At 44.9% G+C, this 27,510-nt stretch overlaps 1 protein-coding gene across 1 annotated transcript; it reads left to right on the top strand.

Annotated features, from left to right (window-relative positions):
- On the top strand, positions 1 to 27,053 carry GZF1 (GDNF inducible zinc finger protein 1). Its single transcript, XM_089658848.1, has 6 exons — positions 1 to 133; positions 3,873 to 5,230; positions 7,104 to 7,198; positions 11,187 to 11,354; positions 16,496 to 16,653; positions 26,529 to 27,053. Exons 2-6 carry the CDS (start codon positions 3,888 to 3,890, stop codon positions 26,862 to 26,864), a joined length of 2,100 nt encoding a protein of 699 aa, XP_089514974.1. The 5' UTR covers positions 1 to 133; positions 3,873 to 3,887; the 3' UTR covers positions 26,865 to 27,053.
- The last annotated feature ends 457 nt before the right edge of the window (positions 27,054 to 27,510 follow it).

The raw sequence follows: 27,510 nt of genomic DNA, 5'->3' as shown, positions 1-27,510 counted from the left end.
CGGCAGCCTAGGCTTGGGGAAGCGTTCGGCTGGGTTACCGTATATCTTCATTACTTCCGGTCCTAACCGTAATCATCCGTGATTGAGCGACACCGTGCGAGTGTGTTTGCTGGCTCTCTGAGTGCTACCGCTGGTAGGTAGCCGGCTGAGGTGGGGGGAGGGGAATGAGAGAGAGGGCGCTGTGCTCTGCATTTGGGGGGCATTCATTGTCTGTAGAAGGGGCCCCTAGCAAGTTGGGGTCCCTTTATCCAATATCTGCATTGGGTGCCATCCAACTGACAGCTTCCTTATTAGGAATGTCAATTTTGTGGCAAATGATTGTGTTTTGCTACAATGTACATTTTTTTGTTTGTTACTATATATAGATATACATTGTAGCAAAACACACTATAATTAGAATGAACAATGGATAGATTTCTGATTTTCTAATTTTTTTTTTCTATACTTCTATCCATGTAAGTAACACGTGAACCACTTCCATACCAGAGGGTTGTGTGGTTTTTTTTTTGCATGTAATCTGCATTTTCTGCTCAGAATGCCTTTAACACCCCCCCCCCCCCCACCACCAGTTATGTATTTTAACCAGCATAAAGCCCTCGAGAATAAAATGGTGGCGGTTGCAATTTTTCTTTTTATGCAGCATATTTGTGAAGGTTCTTTCTTTCCTTTTTTGTATTGGTGTGGTTGTGGTGGTTTTTTGTTTTTTTGTGTTTTTTGTTTTTTTTTTCTATTTTCAGGAATAAAATCCATAATGCACTAAAATGAATTTAAGTGCAAATGCACCTAATATTGTATCCATTTTTTATTTTTTTTTTTGTAAAATATAAAAAGATGAGGTTGGACCGAACAAGTAGATACCCAACATGCCAAGCCTTAGGGCCGGTTCAAATTTATTTATTTATTTTTTTTATTTTAAAATATTTACAAAAATGTGAGGGGTGTACTCACTTCTGTGAGATACTGTATATGACGCCATCAATTTACGCAGTGTGCTTTACATCTATATTGTACATTCACATCAGTCCTGCAAAATGCATAGATGTGAACCTATATTCAAAGTCGAAAAGGTGCCTGCACTACTTTGGTGTGACGTTTCATGCAACTCTGGTCCAGAGAATGTAAAGTTTCATCAGTCATTTATTTCAGGTACTTATATAGCGCCATCAGTTTACGCCGCACTTTACATATATATTGTACATTCACATCAGTCCCTAACCCAGACCTTAATCCTTGAGAAAATTTCTGGAGGGAGCTGAAACTTCCAGTTGCCAAGCAACAGCAGGACAGCACAGTGGCTAAATGGTTAGCACTTCCGCCTGGCAGTACTAGGGTCATTGGTTCAAATCCCAACCATGGCACCACCTACCTGGAGTTTGCATGTTCTCCCTGTGACTGCGTGGGTTTCCTCCGAGTGCTCCGGTTTCCTCTCACACTCCAAAGACATGCTGGTAGGTTAATTGGCTCCTGTCTAAATTGGCCCTAGTATGTGTATGTATGAATGTAAGTTAGGGACCTTAGATTGTACGCCCCTTGATGGGCCAAGAAACCTTAGGGATTTAGAGAAGACCTGTAAAGAGTGGACCAAAATCCCTCCTTAGATGTTTGCAAACCTGGTAACCAACTACAAGAAACGTCTTACTTACTTACTTGGTGGAAAAAACCCTTGTTGGAAAGCACATGTATAATACATAAGGGGGATATGATCTCCATGTATAATACATAAGGGGTGATATGATCTCCATGTATAATACATAAGGGGGGATATGATCTCCATGTATAATACATAAGGGGGGATATGATCACCATGTATAATACATAAGGGGTGATATGATCTCCATGTATAATACATAAGGGGTGATATGATCTCCATGTATAATACATAAGGGGGGATATGATCTCCATGTATAATACATAAGGGGGGATATGATCACCATGTATAATACATAAGGGGGGATATGATCTCCATATATAATACATAAGGGGGGATATGATCTCCATGTATAATACATAAGGGGGGGATATGATCTCCATGTTTAATACATAAGGGGGGATATGATCTCCATATATAATACATAAGGGGGAATATGATCACCATGTATAATACATAAGGGGGGATATGATCCCCATGTATAATACATAAGGGGGGATATGATCACCATGTATAATACATAATGGGGGATATGATCTCCATGTATAATACATAAGGGGGGATATGATCTCCATGTATAATACATAAGGGGGATATGATCTCCATGTATAATACATAAGGGGGATATGATCTCCATGTATAATACATAAGGGGGATATGATCTCCATGTATAATACATAAGGGGGGATATGATCTCCATGTATAATACATAAGGGGGGATATGATCGCCATGTATAATACATAAGGGGGGATATGATCGCCATGTATAATACATAATGGGGGATATGATCGCCATGTATAATACATAAGGGGGGATATGATCTCCATGTATAATACATAAGGGGGATATGATCTCCATGTATAATACATAAGGGGGATATGATCTCCATGTATAATACATAAGGGGGGATATGATCTCCATGTATAATACATAAGGGGGGATATGATCGCCATGTATAATACATAAGGGGGGATATGATCTCCATGTATAATACATAAGGGGGGATATGATCGCCATGTATAATACATAAGGGGGGATATGATCGCCATGTAGAATTCATAAGGGGGATATGATCTCCATGTAGAATACATAAGGGGGGATATGATCTCCATGTAGAATACATAAGGGGGGATATGATCTCCATGTAGAATACATAAGGGGGGATATAATCTCCATGTATAATACATAAGGGGGGGTATGATCTCCATGTATAAATACATCAGTGGTTCATATAGTGAACTCGGTGTAGTTATTCACCCTGAGGTCATCACAGAGTACAAGGGGGCGCTCTTTACATCTGGAGGAAAAGAAATTTAATCTTCAAACACGGAAAGGCTTCTTCACAGTGAGAGCTGTGAAAATGTAGAATAGACTCCCTCAAGAGTTGGTTGTGGCCAGCTCAGTGGATTGCTGTAGGAAAGTCCTGGATTCTTTCTTGGATACACAGAATATAACTGGATATAACATTTATAGGTAAACTCAATCCAGGGAATATCTGATTGCCTCTCGGGGGGGTCAGGAAGGAATTTTTTTTTCCCTTGCAGGAGCAAATTAGATCATGTTTTGCTGGGTTTTTTGCCTTCCTCTATATCAACTGTGGGTATAGGATTATAACTTTTTTTTTTTTTAATGGTTGAGCAAGATGGACTTGTCTTTTTTCAGCCAGACGAACTATGTAACTACAAAGTCATGTATTGCTTTGGAACCAAATACTTATTTTATGCACTGGACTGTGGGGGGGGGGGGGGGGGTTCTGGATTTTTGGTTGATATTCTGGCTCTATCATTTTAAAATACACCTATGATAAAAGAAAATTTTAGACCCTTCATTTCCTTGTAAGTGGGCAAATTTACAAAATCTGCAGGGGATCAAATAACTATTTTCCCCACTGGATGACAGGTCCAACTGATCATAGTAACCCCTGCAGCACTAGAAGAAGGGTATGGGGGGGGCAGGGGACTTCAGACTAAGAGTTGAGTTGGTGGATCTACTAAGAGAGCAGCCATTAGCACAAGGGACATTTCATATTGAATAGAATTACCATCCCTTGTGCTGATTTTAAAAGACAAATAACTAAACTTAGACTGCTCTGTGGTCCTGGAGATCTATTATAAGTACAATGGTGCCATCCATTTGCCACTTTGAACACATCTGTATGAATAGAAGCAATGGTAATCATGCAAATTATTTACTGGCTTTTCCTCTGTTTCTGCCAAATTCCAGGAGGGCCCAAGTACAATGGAAAGCACCACAGTCTTGCTGGAATCCAAGTCTCTACCCATCCATCTCTTAAAGGAAATGCACCAATTCCGGCTGCTGGGCCACTTATGCGATATAACTGTCAGAGTGGAGCATCAGGGGACCACAGAGGACTTCAGCGCCCACAAAACCATCTTGGCGGCCTCCAGCAAATATTTCAAGGAGATCTTTACCAGCGATGGACTCCTGGGTTGTAGTTCTGTCTTGTTGAATGAAATATCAGCCGTGGATTTTGCCTTGTTTCTGGAATTTGTCTATACAGCCAAGCTGGAAGTAGACGAAGACAAACTCCAGCGGATAAGTGATGTAGCTGAAAAACTAAAATGCTTTGACCTGGCCAAGGCCTGCAGTCAACATAAGAAGCAGATGCTGGAGGAGTCGGTGTGGTTGGATCTGCAGAATATTGCAGAATCGCAGGACACTGAGGATGACATGCAAGAACTGCATATAAATTCTCTTACAGACATCCAGTCCTCTGGAGCAGATGAGGTCCAAGGTACGGATAACTCTGTTTTTCCCAATGGCCAAGACGGCAAACTCAGAGAGTTGTCATGTTTGGACACCTCCTCAACCATAGTAGTGGAAGAGTATATGGAAAAAAAGGAGCCCTCAAAGCATTCAAGCTCCAAATCCAGAAGGTCAAGTGGGCGCCTAGCTGGGAGGAAAGCCGTCGTTGAAATTCCCAAGAAGAAATACACAAGACGACTTCGGGAACAACAAGATGGTGAAGATGTTGACTCCTTACTGAACGGCATTGGCAGAGAACCATTTCCATGTAATGAGGAGCTGATCAGCGAGCAGACTGAGGACAGCATCAAAGCTGAAGAGGACGAGGACAGTCCATGCGAATTAGCAGAGAGTGGAAAAATCTCCAATGATGATGATAATCCTCAAGCTACCAGTAAATACGTAGTATGTTCTATCTGTGGGGAGAACTTTGAAGATGAAAAGACTTACTTGAAACACTCAAAACAGAATCATGGAACTTCTGAAGAGATCTACCAGTGCGATATATGCAACCAAAGCTTTGCAAATAAGTGCAACCTAAAAAGCCACCAGCGCCATGTGCACAGCAACGAGCGTCAGTTTCCGTGTGAGCTCTGCGGAAAAAAGTTCAAGAGGAAAAAAGACATTAAGAGGCACATTTTGCAGGTCCACGAGGGTGGTGGTGAAAGGCACTTCTGTCAAGTGTGTGGGAAAGGTCTAAGTTCCAAGACTGCTTTGAGGCTCCATGAAAGAACGCACACTGGGGACAAACCCTTTAAATGTTCATTGTGTAGTGCCAGGTTTTCCCAGACGTCTGCACTGAAAACACACATGAGGTAGGAATTGAGGCTAAAAGAGGTATGGGGGATGTCTGGTAACCAGAAGGGCGATTCTCCGTACCCCCCTTTTTTTTTTTTTTTTTTTTTTTTTTTTTTTTTTTTTTTTTCTCCTGTTTCATAAATGTTCATTGAAGTATTAAAGATAGACATACAACTTCAATATTCACAACTTTCAGCATTGAAACAATCATAGTATGTCACAAAGAAGGATAAATTGAATATATAGAATGCATATTATCAAACCAATGCAAGTAGACTATCTTTAAGGTGACTGCTACAGTAATTACACATTTTAAAGCGTTACTGAACCCTGAACCCCACATTCACTATATCCGCTCTCCCCGGACCCTGCATTCACTATATCCGCTCTCCCCGGACCCTGCATTCACTATATCCGCTCTCCCCGGACCCTGCATTCACTATATCCGCTCTCCCCGGACCCTGCATTCACTATGTCCGCTCTCCCCGGACCCTGCATTCACTATGTCCGCTCTCCCCGGACCCTGCATTCACTATGTCCGCTCTCCCCGGACCCTGCATTCACTATATCTGCTCTCCCCGGACCACGCATTCACACATCTCCCAAAAAACATCAATATACCACCTGGGGAGCCCCTTTGCAACGTGGATCTGCTTACAAACCAAGGCGTATTGGCAAGTAACTGAACCCTGTAACTTCCTTCCTATTATCTCTTTGCTGTATCTTTATCTATATATAAATATATATCTTAGTTACATCTTTCTGTAAATATTTTATTGCTCCTGTTTGACTCTTTTAGTAATAAATCTTTCTTTCTGAAAGTGTTAAACTGTTTTTAAGTGCTTACTTCCAATTCACAAATTCCTGCCTTTGAAGAGACGCTACTGTTTGTTATAATCTCTGTATTACAGGCCTGCGGACCGTGTTATATAGATCAATATTTCAATCATTATAGTGTATATTTGATAGCGGGAGTTTCCCAGACTCCGACAAAAGTGGTGGTGGCAGTAGAGGGTTAGGTGCGTAATTAACCTGACCCAGTAACCAGCGCATTCAGGCTGCAGGCACAGATTGTAACCCATTAGCTGGACAATTGCTGTGCAGGGTGCAGCTGGGTGTGGCCTTGTTACGCGCGTCACACCGCGGTTTTAGATCGGCCGGTCCTTTGGTCACGAGTTTGGTGAGAAGATCTGGGGTCTGACGCCGTGAGCGTGACGTATTATTGTTGGTCGCGGTCGTGCGATTGTCGCATGTTGAGGGTGGCGATTGTGCGATCGTAGCAGCATTCACTATATCCGCTCTCCCCGGACCCCGCATTCACTATATCCGCTCTCCCCGGACCCCGCATTCACTATATCCGCTCTCCCCGGACCCCGCATTCACTATATCTGGTCTCCCACAGTACACACAACATGGAAATGCAAATATTGTAGTAAATATAAACTTCTAAATACCTTTTTCTCATCAGCAGTATATCGCAGTCTTGTGACTTCTATCAGTGTCCAGCAGAGAACATGTTAAAGCTTGTAGAAGGAGTTTTCATTCTCCTCTGACTGTCTTATGAGGCCGTATGACCCCTGACTCTCTGTCTGGACAGTGCTGATTGGCCCTGTTGATCACATGCACTCTCCCAAAGAAGAATAAAACTCTCTAGTAATACACACTAAAAACGGAGCATGTGCAGAGTGACCCCTAGAATAGTTTGTTTTTGGAATGGATGTGCGGCGAGGGAGGTGTTGCACCGGAGAATAGTCGAGCGATTCAGTAGTAGTAATGTCATGTACCTGTTTCCAAAAAAGGTTCTCATTTGGAGAGTGGCCACCACATGTGAAGCATCAGATTTCTACAAAACTTTTGTTTAATACGGGAAACCTTTTTTTTTTTTCCCAGAATTCACACTGGAGAAAAGCCATTTGCCTGCGAGGAGTGCGGAGCCAAATTTACCCAGAACCACATGCTGATCTATCACAAGCGCTGTCACACAGGTACGTGGTCATTAATGTGGTGTTCTGAGCAAATGGAAGTGCGTGTGTGTTTTGTAGAAGGAGCTCTGAAGTATGTGAGGAGTAGGGAGGCCGAGCACCAATTATTATATATATATATATAAATTTTTTTTTTTTTACTTTTATGCTGAAGGTTTTTGGGCATAATAGGGATATTGGGGCTGTTTCACACTATAGAAATGCGTCCTAGATGCGTTTTTGTATGCACGTTTTTGATACGATTTTTGACGTGTTCCAGTGAGTTTTTTTGGGTTTTTTTTTATGCATTCCACTTCATTTTTTCCTCTTTTTCTTCAATTTAAATAGGGACATGTGCGTTTTTGGTGCGTTCTGGTGCGGTTTACCGAGTTCCAGTACAGTTCTGTGCAGAAAAAATGCAGCCTATTTTCTGCACCCGTAACGCACTGGAACTGCAAGCGCTGATGTTTACTATGACATTGACAATCATATCACCTACTTTCTCTACATTTTGGATGCAGAAAAAATGCAACTGAAATGCATGGAGTGTGAACCAGGCCTTAAAGCAGAACTAAACCACCAGGAAGACTCCCGTCCACCTTCCATTGATGTGTCGGCTAAATCCCTCACCAGATGCTGTCACCTTCCTGGCTACTTCCAGGTGACGGGTTTTCAGCCTCCTGATTGGCCAGTGGTGGAATGACGTCATCCACATGGGAGTCAGTCATTCCAGCACAGCCGGAGTTTGCCAGGAATGTGCAGCTCTACATGTGATGATGGGAAGAGGGCGAGCAGGGAAGTGTTATTGCAGAAGAGACATTGCACATCTATTCTGCAATAAAGAGCTGCCTGCCCCACAGTTTTGGAAGTTTAATTCCACTTTAAGGCCTCATGCATATGGACCTGAAAAACAGCATCACTTGCGGGCATTACCTGGGGTGGTCTGCATGCAAGCTCAGCCTTCCTAGGACACGCCCACTCCTCCAGACTGATACCCACCCATCAAGACCTCACCCCCTCGGTCTCTGCCCGAATCACACACCTACTGAGCGACATATCAGATTGGATGTCGCTCCACTTCCTTAAACTGAACCTCTCCAAAACCGAGTTTCTTGTCTTCCCCCCAGCCCGGACAACCCCCCCCATTGGCTTCTCCATCACATCCAACAACGCCACCATCAAACCCACCCTGCAGGCCAGAGTACTTGGTGTCATTCTGGACTCCAACCTATCCTTCCAGCCCCAAGTCCAATCTTTGACAAACTCGTGCAGACTCCACCTCCGCAACATCGCCAAAATCCGCACGTTCCTAACCCCAGAAACCACTAAACAGCTCATCCACTCCCTCATCATATCACAACTCGACTACTGCAACTCCCTCCTCACTGGCCTGCCTCGCCGCTGGCTATCCCCGCTTCAGTCCATCCTGAATACGGCTGCCAGACTCATTCACCTTTCCAACCGCTCCATCTCCGCCAGCCCCCTCTGCCAATCCCTCCACTGGCTTCCGATTGCGCAACGGATCAAATTCAAAATCCTAACACTGACGTACAAAGCTGTCCACCATACTGCCCCGAACTACATCACTGACCTAATATCCAAGTACCACCCAGCACGCACACTCCGCTCCTCACAAGACCTCCTTCTCTCTAGTTCCCTGGTCTCCTCCTCCCATGCCCGCCTCCAGGACATCTCCAGGGTGTCACCCATCCTCTGGAACTCCCTGCCCCAACCCATCAGACTATCACCTACTCTCCTTTCCTTTAGGCGCACCCTGAAAACCCATCTCTTCAGGGAAGCCTACCCCACCCCCTGCTAACCTGCCGACCTCCTCCACTCTTCCTACCACTCCATCCCCCACAGCTATCTCCTCCTGTGCCACCATCCCCTCCCTCCTAGATTGTAAGCTTGAAAGAGCAGGGCCCTCGATCCCCTCATGTTTTGCATTGTATTGGTATTGTTCTGTCACATGTTCTGTCCCCCTTTGTAATGTACAGCGCTGAGCGAACTATTGGCGCTTTATAAATACTGTATAATAATAATTTGCATAGTTCCTCCCAAGGGCCAGCCTACTGCTTGCCTCAGAGCTGAGGGCTCTGGAGAAGATTATGTAGGCAGGTTGCAGAGGTGTTTTCGGGAAGCTATGTTCAGCAATTTTCCAGCCCCTCCCACCAACCTTGATCTCTCTGCAATGCATAGACAAGTACAGAGACTTAGTGATGATGTTACTGGGTCTAAAATAAGTTATGTAATGAAAAATGGAAAAATGTATTTAAATAGGTCATTAGCATGTTGATGATTGGGGAAAGAAGGAGCCAGAGGAGATGAAACTTCAGCTCTAAGGCCCAATGCATAGTACAGAATGCAGATTGATGTAAATATCGCTGCTGAAAATGGAACTGCACTGCATCTGAGCACCACAGACAAAAAATGCTATTTAATTCATTGTTAATATTCAAAGCAAACTCCCCCCATCCATCCATGTCTCCATGCTTTATTTTGCTGAGAAATCACTTTGAAAAACACCCCCTGACATTTTAGGAAGTGGCCATCTTGAGTGAGGGCAGATGATTCATGATAGCATTTACTTCCTGGAATCCATCTGCCCTTAGGTCAGGCTGGGCTGAGAACCCTCCTCTCCTAAAGACTCCTGGGATGTATGACATCATTTGCCATAGGCATGGAAACCAGGAAATAACTGAAGAAAAGTATAAAAAAAAGTTTAAAACAAGTAAATATGATATACCTTCCTATCTATTTACTAATGTTAGCAACATAAGGATTGCAAATAGTCCATGTTTGATTGAGAGAGTGAAAGTGTTCCTAAACCCAGGACCCTGCATTCACTGTATCTGGTCTCCCCGGACCCTGCATTCACTGTATCTGGTCTCCCCGGACCCTGCATTCACTGTATCTGGTCTCCCCGGACCCTGCATTCACTGTATCTGGTCTCCCCGGACCCTGCATTCACTGTATCTGGTCTCCCCGGACCCTGCATTCACTGTATCTGGTCTCCCCGGACCCTGCATTCACTATATCTGGTCTCCCCGGACCCTGCGTTCACTATATCTGGTCTCCCCGGACCCCGCGTTCACTGTATCCGGTCTCCCCCGGACCCCGCGTTCACTGTATCCGGTCTCCCCCGGACCCCGCGTTCACTGTATCCGGTCTCCCCCGGACCCCGCGTTCACTGTATCCGGTCTCCCACAGTACACACAATAGGAAAATGTAAATATAAACTGCTAAATACCTTTTCTCATCAGCAGTATATAGCAGCCTTGTGACTTCTATCAGTGTCCAGCAGAGCAGTGGTTAAAGCTTGTAGGAAGAGTTTTTTTTTTTTTTTTTTTTTTTTTTTTTCTTCTTCCTGCTCTGGGAGGATGCAGAACCCCTGATCCTCTGTCTGGACAGTGCTGATCACATGCGCTCTCATTTGACTTAATTAGTTACAGCAAACAGGTTTTTTATTTTGGGATAAATTGTGAGCTGGAGTTCAGCTTCAGGTTGTTATTGTATATAAATATGGTAGTACATCTAACATTCCCCTCAGACTGACCATGTCCAAAGGTGCCCCCTGTGCTCCTTCATCCAGTGTGGGGGTACTTGTAATATAGGTGGTGCGTTACTGGCCAGATCACCAGGTGAAAGGAAAAAATGCAGCTGCCAAATCTAATGTTCGGTAAACTGCTTTATATTAAATTTTGTAATACCATGTTAAGGCCCACCTCCACCCCAAACAATTTCCTTTGTCTTGGATGGAGCCAGGGGAGGGTTAGATCCTTATTGTTTGTTGATATGTGCCTTTGGGAATGGTTCTTTTTTTTTTTTTTTTTTTTTTTTTTTTTTTTTTTTTTGAGGTTGTTCTTGGGCAGAGAGCCAGTTTTGCGTTTTTGTTTTGGGGGGTTTTTTGTTTTGTTTCTTGGTGTTTTTTATTTTTTTTTCCCTTGTTCACCTTCCAATAATTTGTTAAAAAATCAGCCCAGGTTATGTTGATGACTTTTATGTTTCTTAGGGGAGAGGCCTTTTATGTGTGAGACGTGTGGGAAAAGCTTTGCCTCAAAAGAATATTTAAAGCATCATAACCGCATTCACACCGGAGCCAAACCCTTCAAATGCGACATCTGCTTCAGAACGTTCGCTCAGAGGAATTCTCTCTATCAGCACATTAAAGTTCACACGGGTAAGAAACAACCAACTGAATCCTGCAAAGGAGGGCGGCAGGGAGATGGGACGTTATTTGTTTTATGTTCAGGTGTGAAAGCATTTAATGAAGGCAAATAGACTGTGCACTATACAAGCGCAATTACTCCAGAACTTTGTAAATGAGATAAAGATGGAAGGAAAATTGGGGGGGAAAAAAAACACTTTTGCTTGCACATGATTGGATGATGGAAGTCAGCAGAGCTTCTGCTCATTTATTAACCGCTTTCCCGCTGCCCTATAGCAGAAATACTGCTACAGGGCGGCAGGGCTGCTCAAAAGTGTGCGTGTGATTTTCCATTTCCGGGTTGGCGGCCTCACCTGTCAATCACTGGGTCCCGGGCGGTGATTCTCCGCCGGCACCTGGTGATCCCTGTGTGTCAGACTGGGGAGAGACCTTTTTTTTATATAAACAATGCAGATCTCTCTCGTCATCTTCTGCACATTACTTTATATCAGGGGCGGACTGACCATTTGGAAACTCTGGCACTGCCTGGGGTCAGTAGGGGGCCCCATGAGATGCCCCTGATGGCTTTTTTGAGTTTGGGCAAGAACACGGGCCCCATGATCCCCTATTGCCTGGGGGCCACATGAGTTGTCAGTCCGCCCCTGCTTTGTATGGCTCTGCATAGCAGCTATGGCCTGTAAAGAGGCTTCAAAATGTATGCTCAAAGTTCAGGTTTAAAGCGAGAATAAACTTCACTGTTTAACAACTTGAGCTCCATGACAAACAACGTAAACTGTACTATCCATAGGCGACATTTTAAAAGCCTTTACAGGTTACCACTTTAGATTGGGGGGGTCAATGGTGGAGAAGGATCTGGGGGGGGGGGGGGGGTCATTGGTGAAGGATCTGGGGGGGGGTCATTGGTGAAGGATCTGGGGGGGGATCAATGGTGAAGGATCTGGGGGGGGGTCAATGGTGGAGAAGGATCTGGGGGGGGTCAATGGTGGAGAAGGATCTGGGGGTTCTGGTAGATCACAAGCTTAATAATGACATGCAATTCCAAGCTGCGGGTTCTAAAGCGAGCAAAATCCTCTCTTGTATTAAAAGAGGTATAGACTCCAGAGAGAGAGAGATCATTTCCCCGGTACAAAAATCATTAGTTATACCTCATCTGGAATATGCAGTTCAGTTTTGGGCTCCAATTCACAAAAAGAACATTGGGGAACTGGAGAAAAAACAGAGAAGGGCAAACAAACTGATAAGAGGCATGGAGGAGCTGAGCTATGAGGAAAGATTAGAGGAACTGAATTTATTCTCCTCTTCTTTATTGAGAAGAGGAGATTAAGGGGGGATATGATCTCCATGTATAATACATGAGGGGGGATATGATCTCCATGTATAATACATAAGGGGGGATATGATCTCCATGTATAATACATAAGGGGGGGATATGATCTCCATGTATAATACATAAGGGGGGATATGATCTCCATGTATAATACATAAGGGGGGATATGATCTCCATGTATAATAAGGGGGGGATATGATCTCCATGTATAATACATAAGGGGGGATATGATCTCCATGTATAATACATGAGGGGGGATATGATCTCCGTGTATAATACATGAGGGGGGATATGATCTCCGTGTATAATACATGAGGGGGGATATGATCTCCGTGTATAATACATGAGGGGGGATATGATCTCCGTGTATAATACATGAGGGGGGATATGATCTCCGTGTATAATACATGAGGGGGGATATGATCTCCGTGTATAATACATGAGGGGGGATATGATCTCCGTGTATAATACATGAGGGGGGATATGATCTCCGTGTATAATACATGAGGGGGGATATGATCTCCGTGTATAATACATGAGGGGGGATATGATCTCCGTGTATAATACATGAGGGGGGATACGATCTCCGTGTATAATACATGAGGGGGGATACGATCTCCGTGTATAATACATGAGGGGGGATACGATCTCCGTGTATAATACATGAGGGGGGATACGATCTCCGTGTATAATACATGAGGGGGGATACGATCTCCGTGTATAATACATGAGGGGGGATACGATCTCCGTGTATAATACATGAGGGGGGATACGATCTCCGTGTATAATACATGAGGGGGGATACGATCTCCGTGTATAATACATGAGGGGGGATACGATCTCCGTGTATAATACATGAGGGGGGATACGATCTCCGTGTATAATACATGAGGGGGGATACGATCTCCGTGTATAATACATGAGGGGGGATACGATCTCCGTGTATAATACATGAGGGGGGATACGATCTCCGTGTATAATACATGAGGGGGGATACGATCTCCGTGTATAATACATGAGGGGGATATGATCCTCAAGAGTTGGGTGTGGCCAGCTCAGTGGATTGCTGTAGGAAAGTCCTGGATTCTTTCTTGGATACACAGAATATAACTGGATATAACATTTATAGGTAAAGTTGATCCAGGGAATATCCAATTGCCTCTCGGGGGATCAGGAAGGAATTTTTTCCCCCTGAAGGAGCATTACCCCGGTATAACCACTTAAAGTCCAGCAGCATACGGGTACATCATTGGTCCGCAAGTGTACTTGTACCTACAGGTAAGCCTATAATAAGACTTACCCAAAGGTACTGTAAATATCTCCTAAATGAGCACCGTTTAGTGGATATGTGCATGTGCAGCAGCCAGTGATGTCACCGGCGCATGCAAATTTCACTTTTAATGAACTGCATACTGTCCATTGAGAGAGCTGTGCTGCGGCCGTTACACCCGTGTGCATGCATGGGAGTGATGTCATCCTGGCTTGGCTGTTCAAATGGCCAGAGCCCGCAAACCAGGAAGGAAGATCGGGTGAGCATGGGTTCCCTGTCAGAAGTGACAGCACACCGCTGGAGGGATCTGTTTTTTGGGTAAGTCTATGATAATGTGGTGTATCCTAGTACATTGACATGAGGCTGTGGCGGGGCTGGTTGTGTTTTAATTTGTCTGGTTTTTTTGTTTTTTTTTCTTTATAGACCTTTACTACCGCCTTAAGGCTGATCATGGGCATTTTTGTGCCTTCTGTGCCCCATTGCGAGATTGTCCTTTTACTTCTGGTCCTGTAGACACTACAGGAAGCCAAGCAGAAGTGTCTCTAAACAGAGGAAAATTATTTCAGCTTGCAGAGGCCACTGCTGCCTGTAAATGGCATTGTGTCTTTGTTTAATACTTTAGTTGTCTGAGACAGTTACAGTATGAAAAAAATAATTGAAAAAAGTCTTATTTTATCCACTGCAGTTTTATTTATTAATATAGTGTACAAGATAAATTCCTTTATATACTTTTTTTTTTTTACAGTGGAAATGAGCTCATCTCCGCTCCAGCAATGCAAAGTCTGCAAGCTCCACCCCCAGCCTTGACCTTTGTCTTTTTCTAGGGTTGGAGTCTTGTACCATCTTAGCCTGCATTGACGTAATGCATTTGCCCAGGAATTATTTCATCATGGCACACAGAAATGGCAAGAATGTGAGAGTAGACCTTTTACCAAAACAACTTGATAAAAAATAATCTTCTTTAGCAAGGAACATACATCCCACATTAATAATTTATGCCACCAAAATTAGAGTGCGCTGTAAATTGCCTCCAGCATTGTACCTATTTCTTCTTGCTGGAGGCAGCCATTTTTGCTGAAGCCCAGAGCACCTTAGCAGCAGTAAATCTTTAGGCTGTCAGCAGATTGGCCTCTACAAATTCAGCACCGTGCCAAAAATAGAGAGCATCTGAGCATGTGCAGAGCAGGGTGAGACAGTGTATTACTGGATTTTAAACAGTATAGGCACTTATATTTATTATAAAACACAAAACCTGCGCTTAGATAAAAACACACTCCAAATTTAGAAAAAGGGGCAATAAAGCAAAATAGCAGCTAGCACACAAAAGGCGATATTACAGAAGTGAACAGAAAAAATGCAGCGCTAATTTTAATATATATAAATGTCAGAAATAAAAATCTCAAGTAAATAAAATGGGTTGCTGGAGAAAATTCTGATGTCATAAGCCGTCACCATACACCTGTAAAAATTAGCCCCTTTCCAGACATTCGGATCATATAACACCGGTCAATATGCGCAGTGTGATAAGGAAACAGTGTGGTAGGTAATCTTCAGTAGAAATCCTCTCCCAAGTATAGGATGGTTCGTCCCATTTTAAGGATCTCCAAACCCTGAAGAAACTCTCATCCGATAGATAAGGAATAAAGGATAAAAACAACTCATAGAGCAGTACTTCATTAAAGACCCCTGACGTCTTTATGATGACGGAACGCGTTGGTTGAGCTTCAGCATGTGACATCACCACGGTCTGGGGGGACGGTGGCCATATTTTTGGTTTGAAAAAAACCCAGCATTGAATATGAATTGTTTAAAACCAAACCAAAAATATGGCCACTGTCCCTCCAGACCATGGTGATGTCACATGCTGAAGCTCGACCAACGCGTTTCGTCAACAGAAAGACGTCATCCATCAGGGGTCTTTAATGAAGTACTGCACTATGAGTTGCTTTTATTCTTTATTCCTTCTCTATCGGATGAGAGTTTCTTCAAGGTTTGGAGATCCTTAAAGGGGACAACCATCCTATACTTGCGCGTATTTACTGGTGTTATATGATCCGAATGTCTGGTAAGGGGCTCATTATTTTTTCAGGTGTGATGGCTTATGACATCAGTATCTTCTCCAGCAACCTGTTTTATTTACTTGAGGACTCATATGGATTTTTATTTCTGACATTTATTTATTTATATATATATATATATATATATTTATTACAATTGGCGCTGAATTTTTCTGTTCACTTATATTTATTGTTTTACATAAAACGGCTATACCTGCAAAAGGGGTCAGCCTGAAGTCATCTCGCAGGACTTAATTTTCTGACTAGAGTTCCACTTAAAAAAAAATGTATAGCATTATTTAGGTGAGTAAATTTTGCATTGTAGTCAAATGAACCAACTTATACTATTGCTGCTAAATTTGGGCTGGACATTTGAAATGAATTGACCCCTGGACAAGAAAGGGTTAATCCATCCATTCATGCGTGCCAATGTGCGCAGAGGAGGTCCCTAACCGCGCTTGGTGCTAATGTTGCGTAATGTATTCCTCTCTGCTTTCAGGAGAACGCCCGTATTGCTGCAATCAATGTGGAAAGCAGTTCACTCAGCTGAACGCACTACAGAGGCACAACCGCATTCACACCGGAGAGAAGCCTTTTATGTGTATAGCGTGCCAGCGGACGTTCACCGATAAATCCACTCTGCGGAGACACACCTCGGTGAGACCATGGGTTCATGGGTCGCTTTTTCGGCAAATCTAGGATGGGAGCTCGTTTTGAATCATCAGCTTCGTAATCTTACAACAAAGATTCCGAGGCGTATTGAAGAAGATGAACCCCTGTTATCTGCAACAGTTGGGGAATAATTTGCTCTTTTAGGGCCGGATCACACTGAAGAAATGCGTTCCGGATGCGATTCTACATGCACGTTTTTGGCGCTTTTCAGTGGGTTTTTGATGCGTTCCGGGTACATTTTAATTTTTTTCCCCCTTTTTCTTCAATTCAAATGGGGACGTGTGCAATTTTCCGCGTTCCAGTACTGTTCTGTGCAGGAAAAATGCAGCCTGTTCTTTCTTTTTTTTTTCTTTTCTACATCGCGAACTGCAAGCACTGATGTGAACTATGACATTGACAACCATATAACCTACTTTCTGTGCGTTTTGGATGCAGGAAAAAAAAAGCAACTGCAACGCATGTAGTGTGAACCGGCCCTAAAAGGATTTGTAAGCAGGTGAACTTCACAGCCCCCACCCTGATAGGTTTTGGATTTCCCCCCCCCCCCAAGCCCTTCTAATCTACTAATCCCCTCTGGTTTGCTGAGTTATACTTAACCAGCATACTCGCATATCAAGTGACTGCTGCAACACCCTGTAGTGATCCTCCGCTCTCACTTGGTCCCACGCTGCCATCTTAACAGAATATAGGGTGCCTCATATTCATGACTACTGAGGCTATGCTGCCACCTTCAGGTGGAAACCCATTGGCCAAAAAAGGATTCCCCACCCAGGCATAACTCTCCCAAGTCGGGTGATGTCATCAAGCGCAGGCGCAATTTTTTCTTTCCCCTGACATGGAAACGCATACAGTAAGAAGCTCCCAGCTACAGCACAGGCACAGCTCCAGCGCAAGTCCAGCTACAGCACAGGCACAGCTCCAGCGCAAGTCCAGCTACAGCACAGGCACAGCTCCAGCGCTAGTCCAGGCACAGCTACAGCCACAGCACAGCTCCAGCGCTAGTCCAGCCACAACACAGGCACAGCGCCAGGGCTAGTCCAGCCACAGCACAGCGCCAGGGCTAGTCCAGCCACAGCACAGCGCCAGGGCTAGTCCAGCCACAGCACAGCGCCAGGGCTAGTCCAGCCACAGCACAGCGCCAGGGCTAGTCCAGCCACAGCACAGCGCCAGGGCTAGTCCAGCCACAGCACAGCGCCAGGGCTAGTCCAGCCACAGCACAGCGCCAGGGCTAGTCCAGCCACAGCACAGCGCCAGGGCTAGTCCAGCCACAGCACAGCGCCAGGGCTAGTCCAGCCACAGCACAGCGCCAGGGCTAGTCCAGCCACAGCACAGCGCCAGGGCTAGTCCAGCCACAGCACAGCGCCAGGGCTAGTCCAGCCACAGCACAGCGCCAGGGCTAGTCCAGCCACAGCACAGCGCCAGGGCTAGTCCAGCCACAGCACAGCGCCAGGGCTAGTCCAGCCACAGCACAGCGCCAGGGCTAGTCCAGCCACAGCACAGCGCCAGGGCTAGTCCAGCCACAGCACAGCGCCAGGGCTAGTCCAGCCACAGCACAGCGCCAGGGCTAGTCCAGCCACAGCACAGCGCCAGGGCTAGTCCAGCCACAGCACAGCGCCAGGGCTAGTCCAGCCACAGCACAGCGCCAGGGCTAGTCCAGCCACAGCACAGCGCCAGGGCTAGTCCAGCCACAGCACAGCGCCAGGGCTAGTCCAGCCACAGCACAGCGCCAGGGCTAGTCCAGCCACAGCACAGCGCCAGGGCTAGTCCAGCCACAGCACAGCGCCAGGGCTAGTCCAGCCACAGCACAGCGCCAGGGCTAGTGCAGCCACAGCACAGGGCCAGGGCTAGTGCAGCCACAGCACAGGCACAGGGCTAGTGCAGCCACAGCACAGGGCCAGGGCTAGTGCAGCCACAGCACAGGCACAGGGCTAGTGCAGCCACAGCACAGGCACAGGGCTAGTGCAGCCACAGCACAGGCACAGGGCTAGTGCAGCCACAGCACAGGCACAGGGCTAGTGCAGCCACAGCACAGGCACAGGGCTAGTGCAGCCACAGCACAGGCACAGGGCTAGTGCAGCCACAGCACAGGCACAGGGCTAGTGCAGCCACAGCACAGGCACAGGGCTAGTGCAGCCACAGCACAGGCACAGGGCTAGTGCAGCCACAGCACAGGCACAGGGCTAGTGCAGCCACAGCACAGGCACAGCTCCAGCGCTAGTGCAGCCACAGCACAGGCACAGCTCCAGCGCTAGTGCAGCCACAGCACAGGCACAGCTCCAGCGCTAGTGCAGCCACAGCACAGGCACAGCTCCAGCGCTAGTGCAGCCACAGCACAGGCACAGCTCCAGCGCTAGTGCAGCCACAGCACAGGCACAGCTCCAGCGCTAGTGCAGCCACAGCACAGGCACAGCTCCAGCGCTAGTGCAGCCACAGCACAGGCACAGCTCCAGCGCTAGTGCAGCCACAGCACAGGCACAGCTCCAGCGCTAGTGCAGCCACAGCACAGGCACAGCTCCAGCGCTAGTGCAGCCACAGCACAGGCACAGCTCCAGCGCTAGTGCAGCCACAGCACAGGCACAGCTCCAGCGCTAGTGCAGCCACAGCACAGGCACAGCTCCAGCGCTAGTGCAGCCACAGCACAGGCACAGCTCCAGCGCTAGTGCAGCCACAGCACAGGCACAGCTCCAGCGCTAGTGCAGCCACAGCACAGGCACAGCTCCAGCGCTAGTGCAGCCACAGCACAGGCACAGCTCCAGCGCTAGTGCAGCCACAGCACAGGCACAGCTGCAGCGCTAGTCCAGCCACAGCACAGGCACAGCTGCAGCATGCCAATAGCACCAGGACTCCACAACTACTGCAAAACTTGCATGCTGGGCAGGCTTGCCATTTAAGTGGTTGATTTACTAAAGGCAAATAGACTGCTCCAGATAGATTGCTCCAGAGCTTAGTGAATGAGGTAAAGATTCACTTTGCAAAGAATACCCAATTATGTGCAAGGAGAATAGAAATAAAACTGCATTTTTTGCTTACACATGATTGGATGATGGAAGTTGGCAGAACTTCTGCTAATTTACTAAGCTCTGGAGAAAGTGCACTTTGCAGTTTATTTGCCTTTAGTAAATCAACCCCTAAGTGTCTGGCTTGGGCTGATGCTCCTCAGTTGTCTGGCCACTCCATTATTTGGTGTTATAGGCCTCATAACTCGCAGCAAGCCATGGCATTATGCAGGTAGAGTGGCGGGGGATGGTGGGATGGTCTTTCAAACCCCTTAGCAGGTACGGAGGACCTCCTGTAGTTAGTTCAGTAATGACTCCCCTAAGGATCACATTGGCTCTAAAGCCCCGCCCTCACCTGGTATTTCTACTGTCTCTGGGGCTGTCACAAGGGGACAATCATCAGGTTCCTTTGTGTTAAGGGTGGAATTTTCTGTGGCCATTTCTGGTTTGCTGGAACATCTCCCAGGGGTTCTCACTCGTTTGGAACATCCGGGATGCTAGCGTGAGTGCTCCCTTGGAGAAGGAGGAAGCTGTTTATAGAGTTCCGCTAGGAGAGATCTTGGGCCTCATTGACACCATGGTGTAGAGACGTCCATTTTTCTGCACACGGTCTGCGAGGGCACAACACCTTCAGCTGTTCTATGTTCCATGTTCACACCACAAGACTAGTTTTTTTTTCTTCTCAGGAATCTGCAACGTGTATAAACTCATTGGAGCGCAGATGTCTCTGCAAGTGAAATCTGCATGTCCGTTTTTTCTGCACATACAGTGTGATTGAGGTCTTGGGGTCTGGGGCCAGCTCAGACACAGAAGACCACAATGGGCTTCCTGGCAGACGTGGTGCAAGCTAACTTGAAATTCCCTGTTGAAAAAGTCCGGATGTGACGAAACGCGTCCGGGGCACGTGATGTGGTGACGTATTGACGTTTTTCCGGAAGTGCCGTGGTGGCCATTTTGGGTTCTGGAACACGCGGCTGTTCCGACCCTGGAGACTTCCATTCTTTGCCTGGCTCTCCTTCAGAGTGGTATGGCCATATAAATAGAGTTACCGCTGAGGAGTGGCGTTATCTTGGACTATCTCACTATATGGAAGCTGTTTTCATCAAATTTTAATGTATATGAAGATTTTCTGGAGTATACCATCAATCTTATTCGGGGATAAAGATTTATTGGGAAATCACCTGCAAGAATTTTTTGGATTTGGATTTTAAGTTGGACTTTATTTGGACTCTAGGTGTATGGGACTTTGTATTTTTATTTATTTATTTATTTTTTATTATTGATTTATAGTCAAGTTTGCTTATTATTATTTCATAACCTGAAATTGCCACTTCCAGTGTCCTCTTCTGCAAACGTCCCTAGATTTGGATCCTGGCAGCTGCCAAAACCTCTTCCTATAAATCTTCACTTGCAGGAAATGATGTAAGTCGATTTGGCTCACCCCGGAGAAGGTATTTTCAACACAGAAGCGTTTCATGCAGGAATATCCTGTGGAGAAGACACTAACAATTGGGTTCTCCTGCTGTTGACCCAGCCATTTCCAACTTGAATAAGTCCTCCCTGGTCCCGGGCTTTAAAGAACCAGATAAGAGATTGGCTGCTCACCTTAAGGAGCAGCTCTGGGGTGGCTATGATTGGAGTTTTTCTGTATGTGTACCTTTTGCGTTCAGCGTTCACATATCAAATGAAATCGTGCAACAAAAGAGAAATACTTGGAAAGCAGCACTCTGAAAGGTGCCAGAAAACATAAACACCACACTTTTTAAACATATAAAATCAGCCTGTATATATGGGCAGCACAGTGGCTAAATGGTTAGCACTTCCGCCTGGCAGGACTAGGGTCATTGGTTCGAATCCCAACCACAGAACCTCCTGCCTGGAGTTTGTATGGTCTCCCTGTGCTTGCGTGGGTTTTCTCCGGGTACTCCAGTTTCCTCCCACACTCCAAAGACGCGCTGGTAGGTAAATTGGCTCCTGTCTAAATTGTCCCTAGTATGTGTATGTAGGAATGTGAGTTCGGGACCTTAGATTGTACGCCCCTTGAGGGTTAGGGACTGATGTGAATGTACAATATATATGTAAAGTGCTGTGTAAATTGATGGCGATATATAAGGACCTGAAATAAAATGGGTGCGCTATTCCTTTAAACAAAAAACTTCAATATGCAAAATTGCTGTATTAAAGGGTGATCAATCTCAGAAAAAGGTAATCTATAACACCTCAAAAAACACTAAATAAATGTGAATAATAAAGTGCTAGTGCAGATAAACAACATAAAATCTCATAGAAATTAATAACAATTTCATATGTTGATTTAACCACCAATAATTTGCACCAACTTTCTTATGAACCACTATGTGCAAACTATAAAGTGCATGTGCAATAAATAAAGTTCAGAATGCATTTCGTAGATCTTACAGAAAGTCCTGTGCAAACGTGAAAAACAAACTTGTGCGGGTGAACTGTGAACTGTATATTATAGTTTGCACACAGGAAGCTGGTGGGTAAATCAACATATGAAATTATGTATTCATTTCTGCCTATGAGGCTTCATTGATTTGTCTGCACTAGCACTTTATTATGCGCATGTATTAAATGTTTCCTGATTTTTTTTATTTTTTTTTTATGTTGCATTTATCACCCTTTGATACTGCAGTTTGGCACATTTTGAAGTTTTTGTTTAAAGGAATAGCACACCCATACTTTATACAGTTGGCCTTTGCCAAGCACCCAAAGTTTTGACAAAACATATGCGTCCTTCCAGAGAAGCCGGCCCAGAGGGTCCTGCCATTTGGCAGTTTCTGGAAGATTTTCCTAGAGCCTTGGATTTCTCAGATGCTTTGGAAGACTTCATAAGGCAACTTTCGCAGTTGGGCACCATGTCTGGTCACGTTGCTCAAATGACTCGAGTGGTGGCTTGTGACATTTCTCTGCAAGGAGCAACTTGAGAGGCTGCCCTTTTGAGGGCGAGTACTTATTTTGACCATCATTGGATGCCTTCTTCCAGAAAGTGACTGTGAAGAAAAGCACGGTCTGGCCCCTAAAGGAGAAGGTGAAGATGTGTCGGGACAGAAACTGGTGCCGCCTACAGAACCCAAGAAGAGTTCCTTTCGTAAGCAGCAAGCCTTGGGCGCTAAGCAGAAGCTTGGATACCGGAAGATCTTTTATTCCAATAAAGGCTTTGGAGGTGTTCTGTAGAACCTTAGGGATCATGGTCTTCAGAGGAATGGAAATAGATTTTCAACACACTGGAGCCTCAGGCCATTTGGCTGGCTCTCCTACACTGGTCTGTCTGCCTTTTGCAGTCTCTCCATTAGGGTGTAGTCAGAAAATGTCAAAGTGGTGGCATACATCAACCATCGAGGGACAAGAGGTGGACCCTGATCTGATAGATGCCCTGGTGGCTCCATGGAATCAGTTTTCCCGGATCTATGACTTCCTTTCACTGTAGCCTCTTCCTCACCTGTTGCACAGGAAAAAGTAGGACAACATTCCTGTGATTCTGATTGCAGCTGCTTGTCCAAGAAAAACAAGGTACGCAGGCATCTTAAGTCTCTTGGCAAATGAGCCTTGGGCTCCTCCAGAGTGGACAGATTTGCTGTCATAGGTCCGATCCTCCAGGCTGTCTTGTGGTCACTTGCTCTGACGGCATCAGTGTTGAAGCCCAGGACCTGAGTGATACGGGTGTTTCTGACTCTGTGATCCTAATCCTCCTCCAAGACAAGAGATTTGACCTCCAAGAAGGTTTAGTATCAATCATGGAAGGCTTATTTCCCCTGGTGTGAGGCTCATGATTTTCATCCACAATAGTATGTTGTAGGGCACATTTTGGCTTTTCTTCAATCTGTTGTGGAGATGGTTCTGGCTTTAAGTATCATCAAGGAGCAGATCAAGTCTTGGTGATTCTGGGTCCAAGACCTATGGCATCTAATTTTTTTTTTAAAAGCCTTTGTACAGGGTGTCACATGGGTTGTTCCACCTTTTTGTCTCTAGAAGACCGTAGGTCAGTCTTGTCTTTTTTGCTAGGCTTCTTCTTTTTGAGGCTTTCTAAGAGATTCCCTTGTCCCTTCTTACACGCAAAGGTGTCTTTTTGGATGGCATTGCTTCAACTTGCAGTGTCTTGAGTTTTTCCTGCAAAGATCCATTCCCTGTTCTCTGCCAGGAGAAGCCCCCATGACTGCCCTTATAGCAAGCAGCTTGCTGTGGTGGAGAGAGGAACAAGAAGCGGCAGCGGGGGACCCAAGAAAAGGAGAGTCTTGGCTGCTGTGTGCAAAACCATTACACAGAGCAGGTAAGTATAACAGGTTTGTAAACCCTTTATTTTTTATTTACAGTTGTGTTCAAAATAATAGCAGTCAGACATCACTAACCGGATCAATCACTGTTTTTGGTAGAAATGATATTTCTACATGGCAAATAATTTCCTAGCAGGTGTAGTAGAGTAATAGAAATCCAACAGACCCGACAGTCATGACATGCATGCTGCTGATTCTGTGTCATTGAATCACTCATTGAAAGGGGCGTGTTCAAAATAATAGCAGTGTGGAGGTCTATTAGTGAGGTCATTCATTCTTTGAAAAACAGGTGGCAATTATTGCCCTTATTTAAGGAAGGAAGGCAGCAAATGTTGGACATGCTGTTTACAGTGCATTTCTCTCTGAAATTCTGAGGAAAATGGGTCGTTCAAGACATTGTTCAGAAGAACAGCGTACCTTGATTAAAAAGTTGATTGGAGAAAACATATAAAGAAGTGCAGAAAATGATCGGCTGCTCAGCTAAAATGATCGTAAATGCTTTAAAATGGCAACCAAAACCTGAAAGACGTGGAAGAAAGCGAACAACTACCATTGGAATGGATAGAAGAATAGCCAAAATGGCGCGGACTCAGCCAACAATCGGCTCCAGGAAGATGAAAGAAGGTGTGACGTTCCCTGTGAGGACTGTTACAATTAGAAGACGCCTATGTGAAGCCAAGCTATCTGCAAGAAGCCCCCGCAAAGTCCCACTGTTGGAAAAAAGACACGTGCTGAAGAGGTTACAATTTGCCAAAGAGCACATTGACCGGCCTAAAGAGAAATGGCGCAACATTTTGTGGACTGATGAAAGTAAGATTGTTCTTTTTGGGTCTAGTGGGCGGAGACAGTTTGTCAGACGACCCCAAACACTGAATTCAAGCAACAGTACACTGTAAAGACAGTGAAGCATGGTGGTGCAAGCATCATGATATGGGGATGTTTCTCATACTACGGTGTTGGGCCTATTTATCGCATACCAGGGATCATGGATCAGTTTGAATACATCAGAATACTTGAAGAGGTCATGCTGCCTTATGCTGAAGAGGAAATGCCCTTGAAATGGGTGTTCCAACAAGACAACAACCCCAAACACACCAGTAAACGTGCAACATCTTGGTTCCAGACCAACAAGATTGACGATATGGAGTGGCCAGCCCAATCCCCGGATCTTAATCCAATAGAAAACTTGTGGGGTGACATCAAAAATGCAGTTTGAGGCAAAACTAAGAAATAGAGAAGAACTGTGGAATGTGGTCCAATCATCCTGGGCTGGAATACCTGATCACAGGGGCCAGAAGTTGGGTGACTCCATGCAACACAGAGGTACAGCAGTTCTCAGAAACAGTGCGACTACAACCAAATATTCATGAAGTCATTCAAAGGAAAGCAAAATCTTCAAACATTTCTCAGTTTATATAGTGAATGTTTGAGTTTGTAAAGAAGAATACAAACACTGCGATTTTTTTGAACCGTCTAATATTCACTTTTCTTCAATTGTTTTAGAGGAACAACACAAATTTGATCTTTTTTTCTTCATGTTTTGATCTGGAATAGAATGTGTCGTGTTCCCAATGCATTTGTGTGGATGGAAATAAAAGCTATTAGAAGGATTTTGAGCTTTATTCACTTTTTTCAACACACTATTATTTTGAACACAACTGTATTTGAAAAAAAAAAAAACTCATTGCTCGTTTATAAGGCTTCTACCTAGTCCTCTATTCACACATTTACTAAGTGCTACCAAAAGGTCTTGCAGGCAGCTTTGTATTGGGGTTCTTCCCTAATTTTTTTGGGAGGGTATGTTGGTCTTGTTGCCGTGTTGCCCACCCCTTTTATATTCCGTGTCTTGGGACATCCCAAGTAGTCCTGTAGATGAAGTACCCGGTGTCCTGTGATGTACCATTAGGACAGTGGTTCTCAACCTGTGGGTCGCAACCCCTTTGGGGGTCGAACGACCCTTTCACAGGGGTCCCCTAAGACCATCAGAAAACACATATTTCCGATGTGTAAAGAGCAGCTACTGTGTAGAAAGCAGCTGCTGTGTTGAAAGCAGCTGCTCTGTTAAAAGCAGCTACTGTGTTGAAAGCAGCAGTATTGGAGGTAAAACGACACTCATGAATTATAATTACTGGGTAAATAATTTTATGGTTGGGGGTCACCACAACATGAGGAACTGTATTAAAGGGTCACGGCATTAGGAAGGTTGAGAACCACTGCATTAGGAGATTTGGATTTTTGGTTTACATATAAAATCCTTTTCTTGGAGTGTATCACAAGACACAGATTCCGCCACACGTTTGTCTGTGTTCTTCATTGCTTGCCTCAAAACTGTGAGGATTAGCTGAGCGGTAAACCAAAAATGCAAATGTTTCCAATTTTGGATAGACCTGGGAAGTGTTAGAACCATGGACTTGTTGGTATTGCCATCCATGTCCCAGCTGCGAAGATCCACCTCCTGAGTCTTGGTGACCAGAATGTAGTCTGATTTTTGTATTGTGTTTTAGACAGCACTGATGTAAATGAGAGAGGTTCTGTTATCTTATACTTGTTCTCTTTTCTTTTGGTGAAGATACATGACAAAAACATGCCCTGGAAGTCATTCCTTGTTGTTCTGGATCCAAAAGCTGAAGATGGGCAGAAATCGGAGCTTACTGAAGAGGACAGCGAAGATTCATCTAAACCTGCAGAAAAGCTCACTTACACAGAGAACGGTCACTACCAGAACCTGACTGTCGTACCGGGAACTGTGGACTTATTACATGAAAACAATGCTACCTCCATCCTTAATTGCAAAGCTGACTGCACAATTCTACCTCAGGAAGTGTATATAGCCACCACGCTGAGCCACCTGACTGTCCTCCACGCACAGTCGGAATCTATCCCAGCAATGGTCAATATGGAATAGTATCTGTGTGGCCAGGACCAATATCTGATAGTAGTGTGATCAATATCAGTGGCCAGGACAATTCCACTACCAGTCTTACCAGTGTTTGGAAGATTGAGCTAGTTCTTTGTATGCAGACTGTTGCAGAATTCCCCCTCCCCCCCAAACTGAAATTTCATTCATAATAAATTTCCATTCCACCCTTGTCAATTAACTGTGTAAGTACAGAATAGGAAAGAAAAAAATGTCAGTATGTAGAGAAGACTTGACCAAACTTAAGATACCCAATCAGAATTCAGTCTTTGACAGTTTGTGTCAGATTAGTGATGGGCGGGTTCTGATTGGCTGATTTTGGTTATTGTAAATCAAAGTGTCGTATTTAAGGCTGAACTTTAGCTTCAGCTGAAGACCTGCTCTTTCATCCTGTTGAAGAAGGCCAGTTTCAGCTTGTGTAAGAGCAGTGTGAATAGCAAACTTTGACCAGCAATTTGCAGAGCTTTCAGCAAGCTTTGTTGGAGCTTTTACAAGCTGGAGTTATTTATTATTATTATTTATTTCAGGTACTTATATAGCGCTGTCAATTTACGCAGCACTTTACATATATATTGTACATTCACATCAGTCCCTAACCCTTGGTACTTTTAAATGTTGAACACAAAATCTAATG

Source organism: Staurois parvus, unplaced genomic scaffold (assembly GCF_062004578.1).
Source record: "Staurois parvus isolate SC_StPar_1 unplaced genomic scaffold, SC_StPar_1.0 ptg001101l, whole genome shotgun sequence".
In the NCBI taxonomy this organism is placed as follows: domain Eukaryota; kingdom Metazoa; phylum Chordata; class Amphibia; order Anura; family Ranidae; genus Staurois; species Staurois parvus.
Note: the sequence above shows the minus strand (reverse complement) of the source record. Positions and strands in the feature narration are given on the sequence as shown.

Coding starts and splice junctions, on each gene's coding strand:
- GZF1 (XM_089658848.1), top strand. CDS start 3,888: ATGGAAAGCACCACAGTCTTGCTGGAATCCAAGTCTCTACCCATCCAT. Junction 7,199..11,186: donor TCACAAGCGCTGTCACACAG/GTACGTGGTCAT, acceptor TATGTTTCTTAG/GGGAGAGGCCTTTTATGTGT. Junction 16,654..26,528: donor CTCTGCGGAGACACACCTCG/GTGAGACCATGG, acceptor CTTTTGGTGAAG/ATACATGACAAAAACATGCC.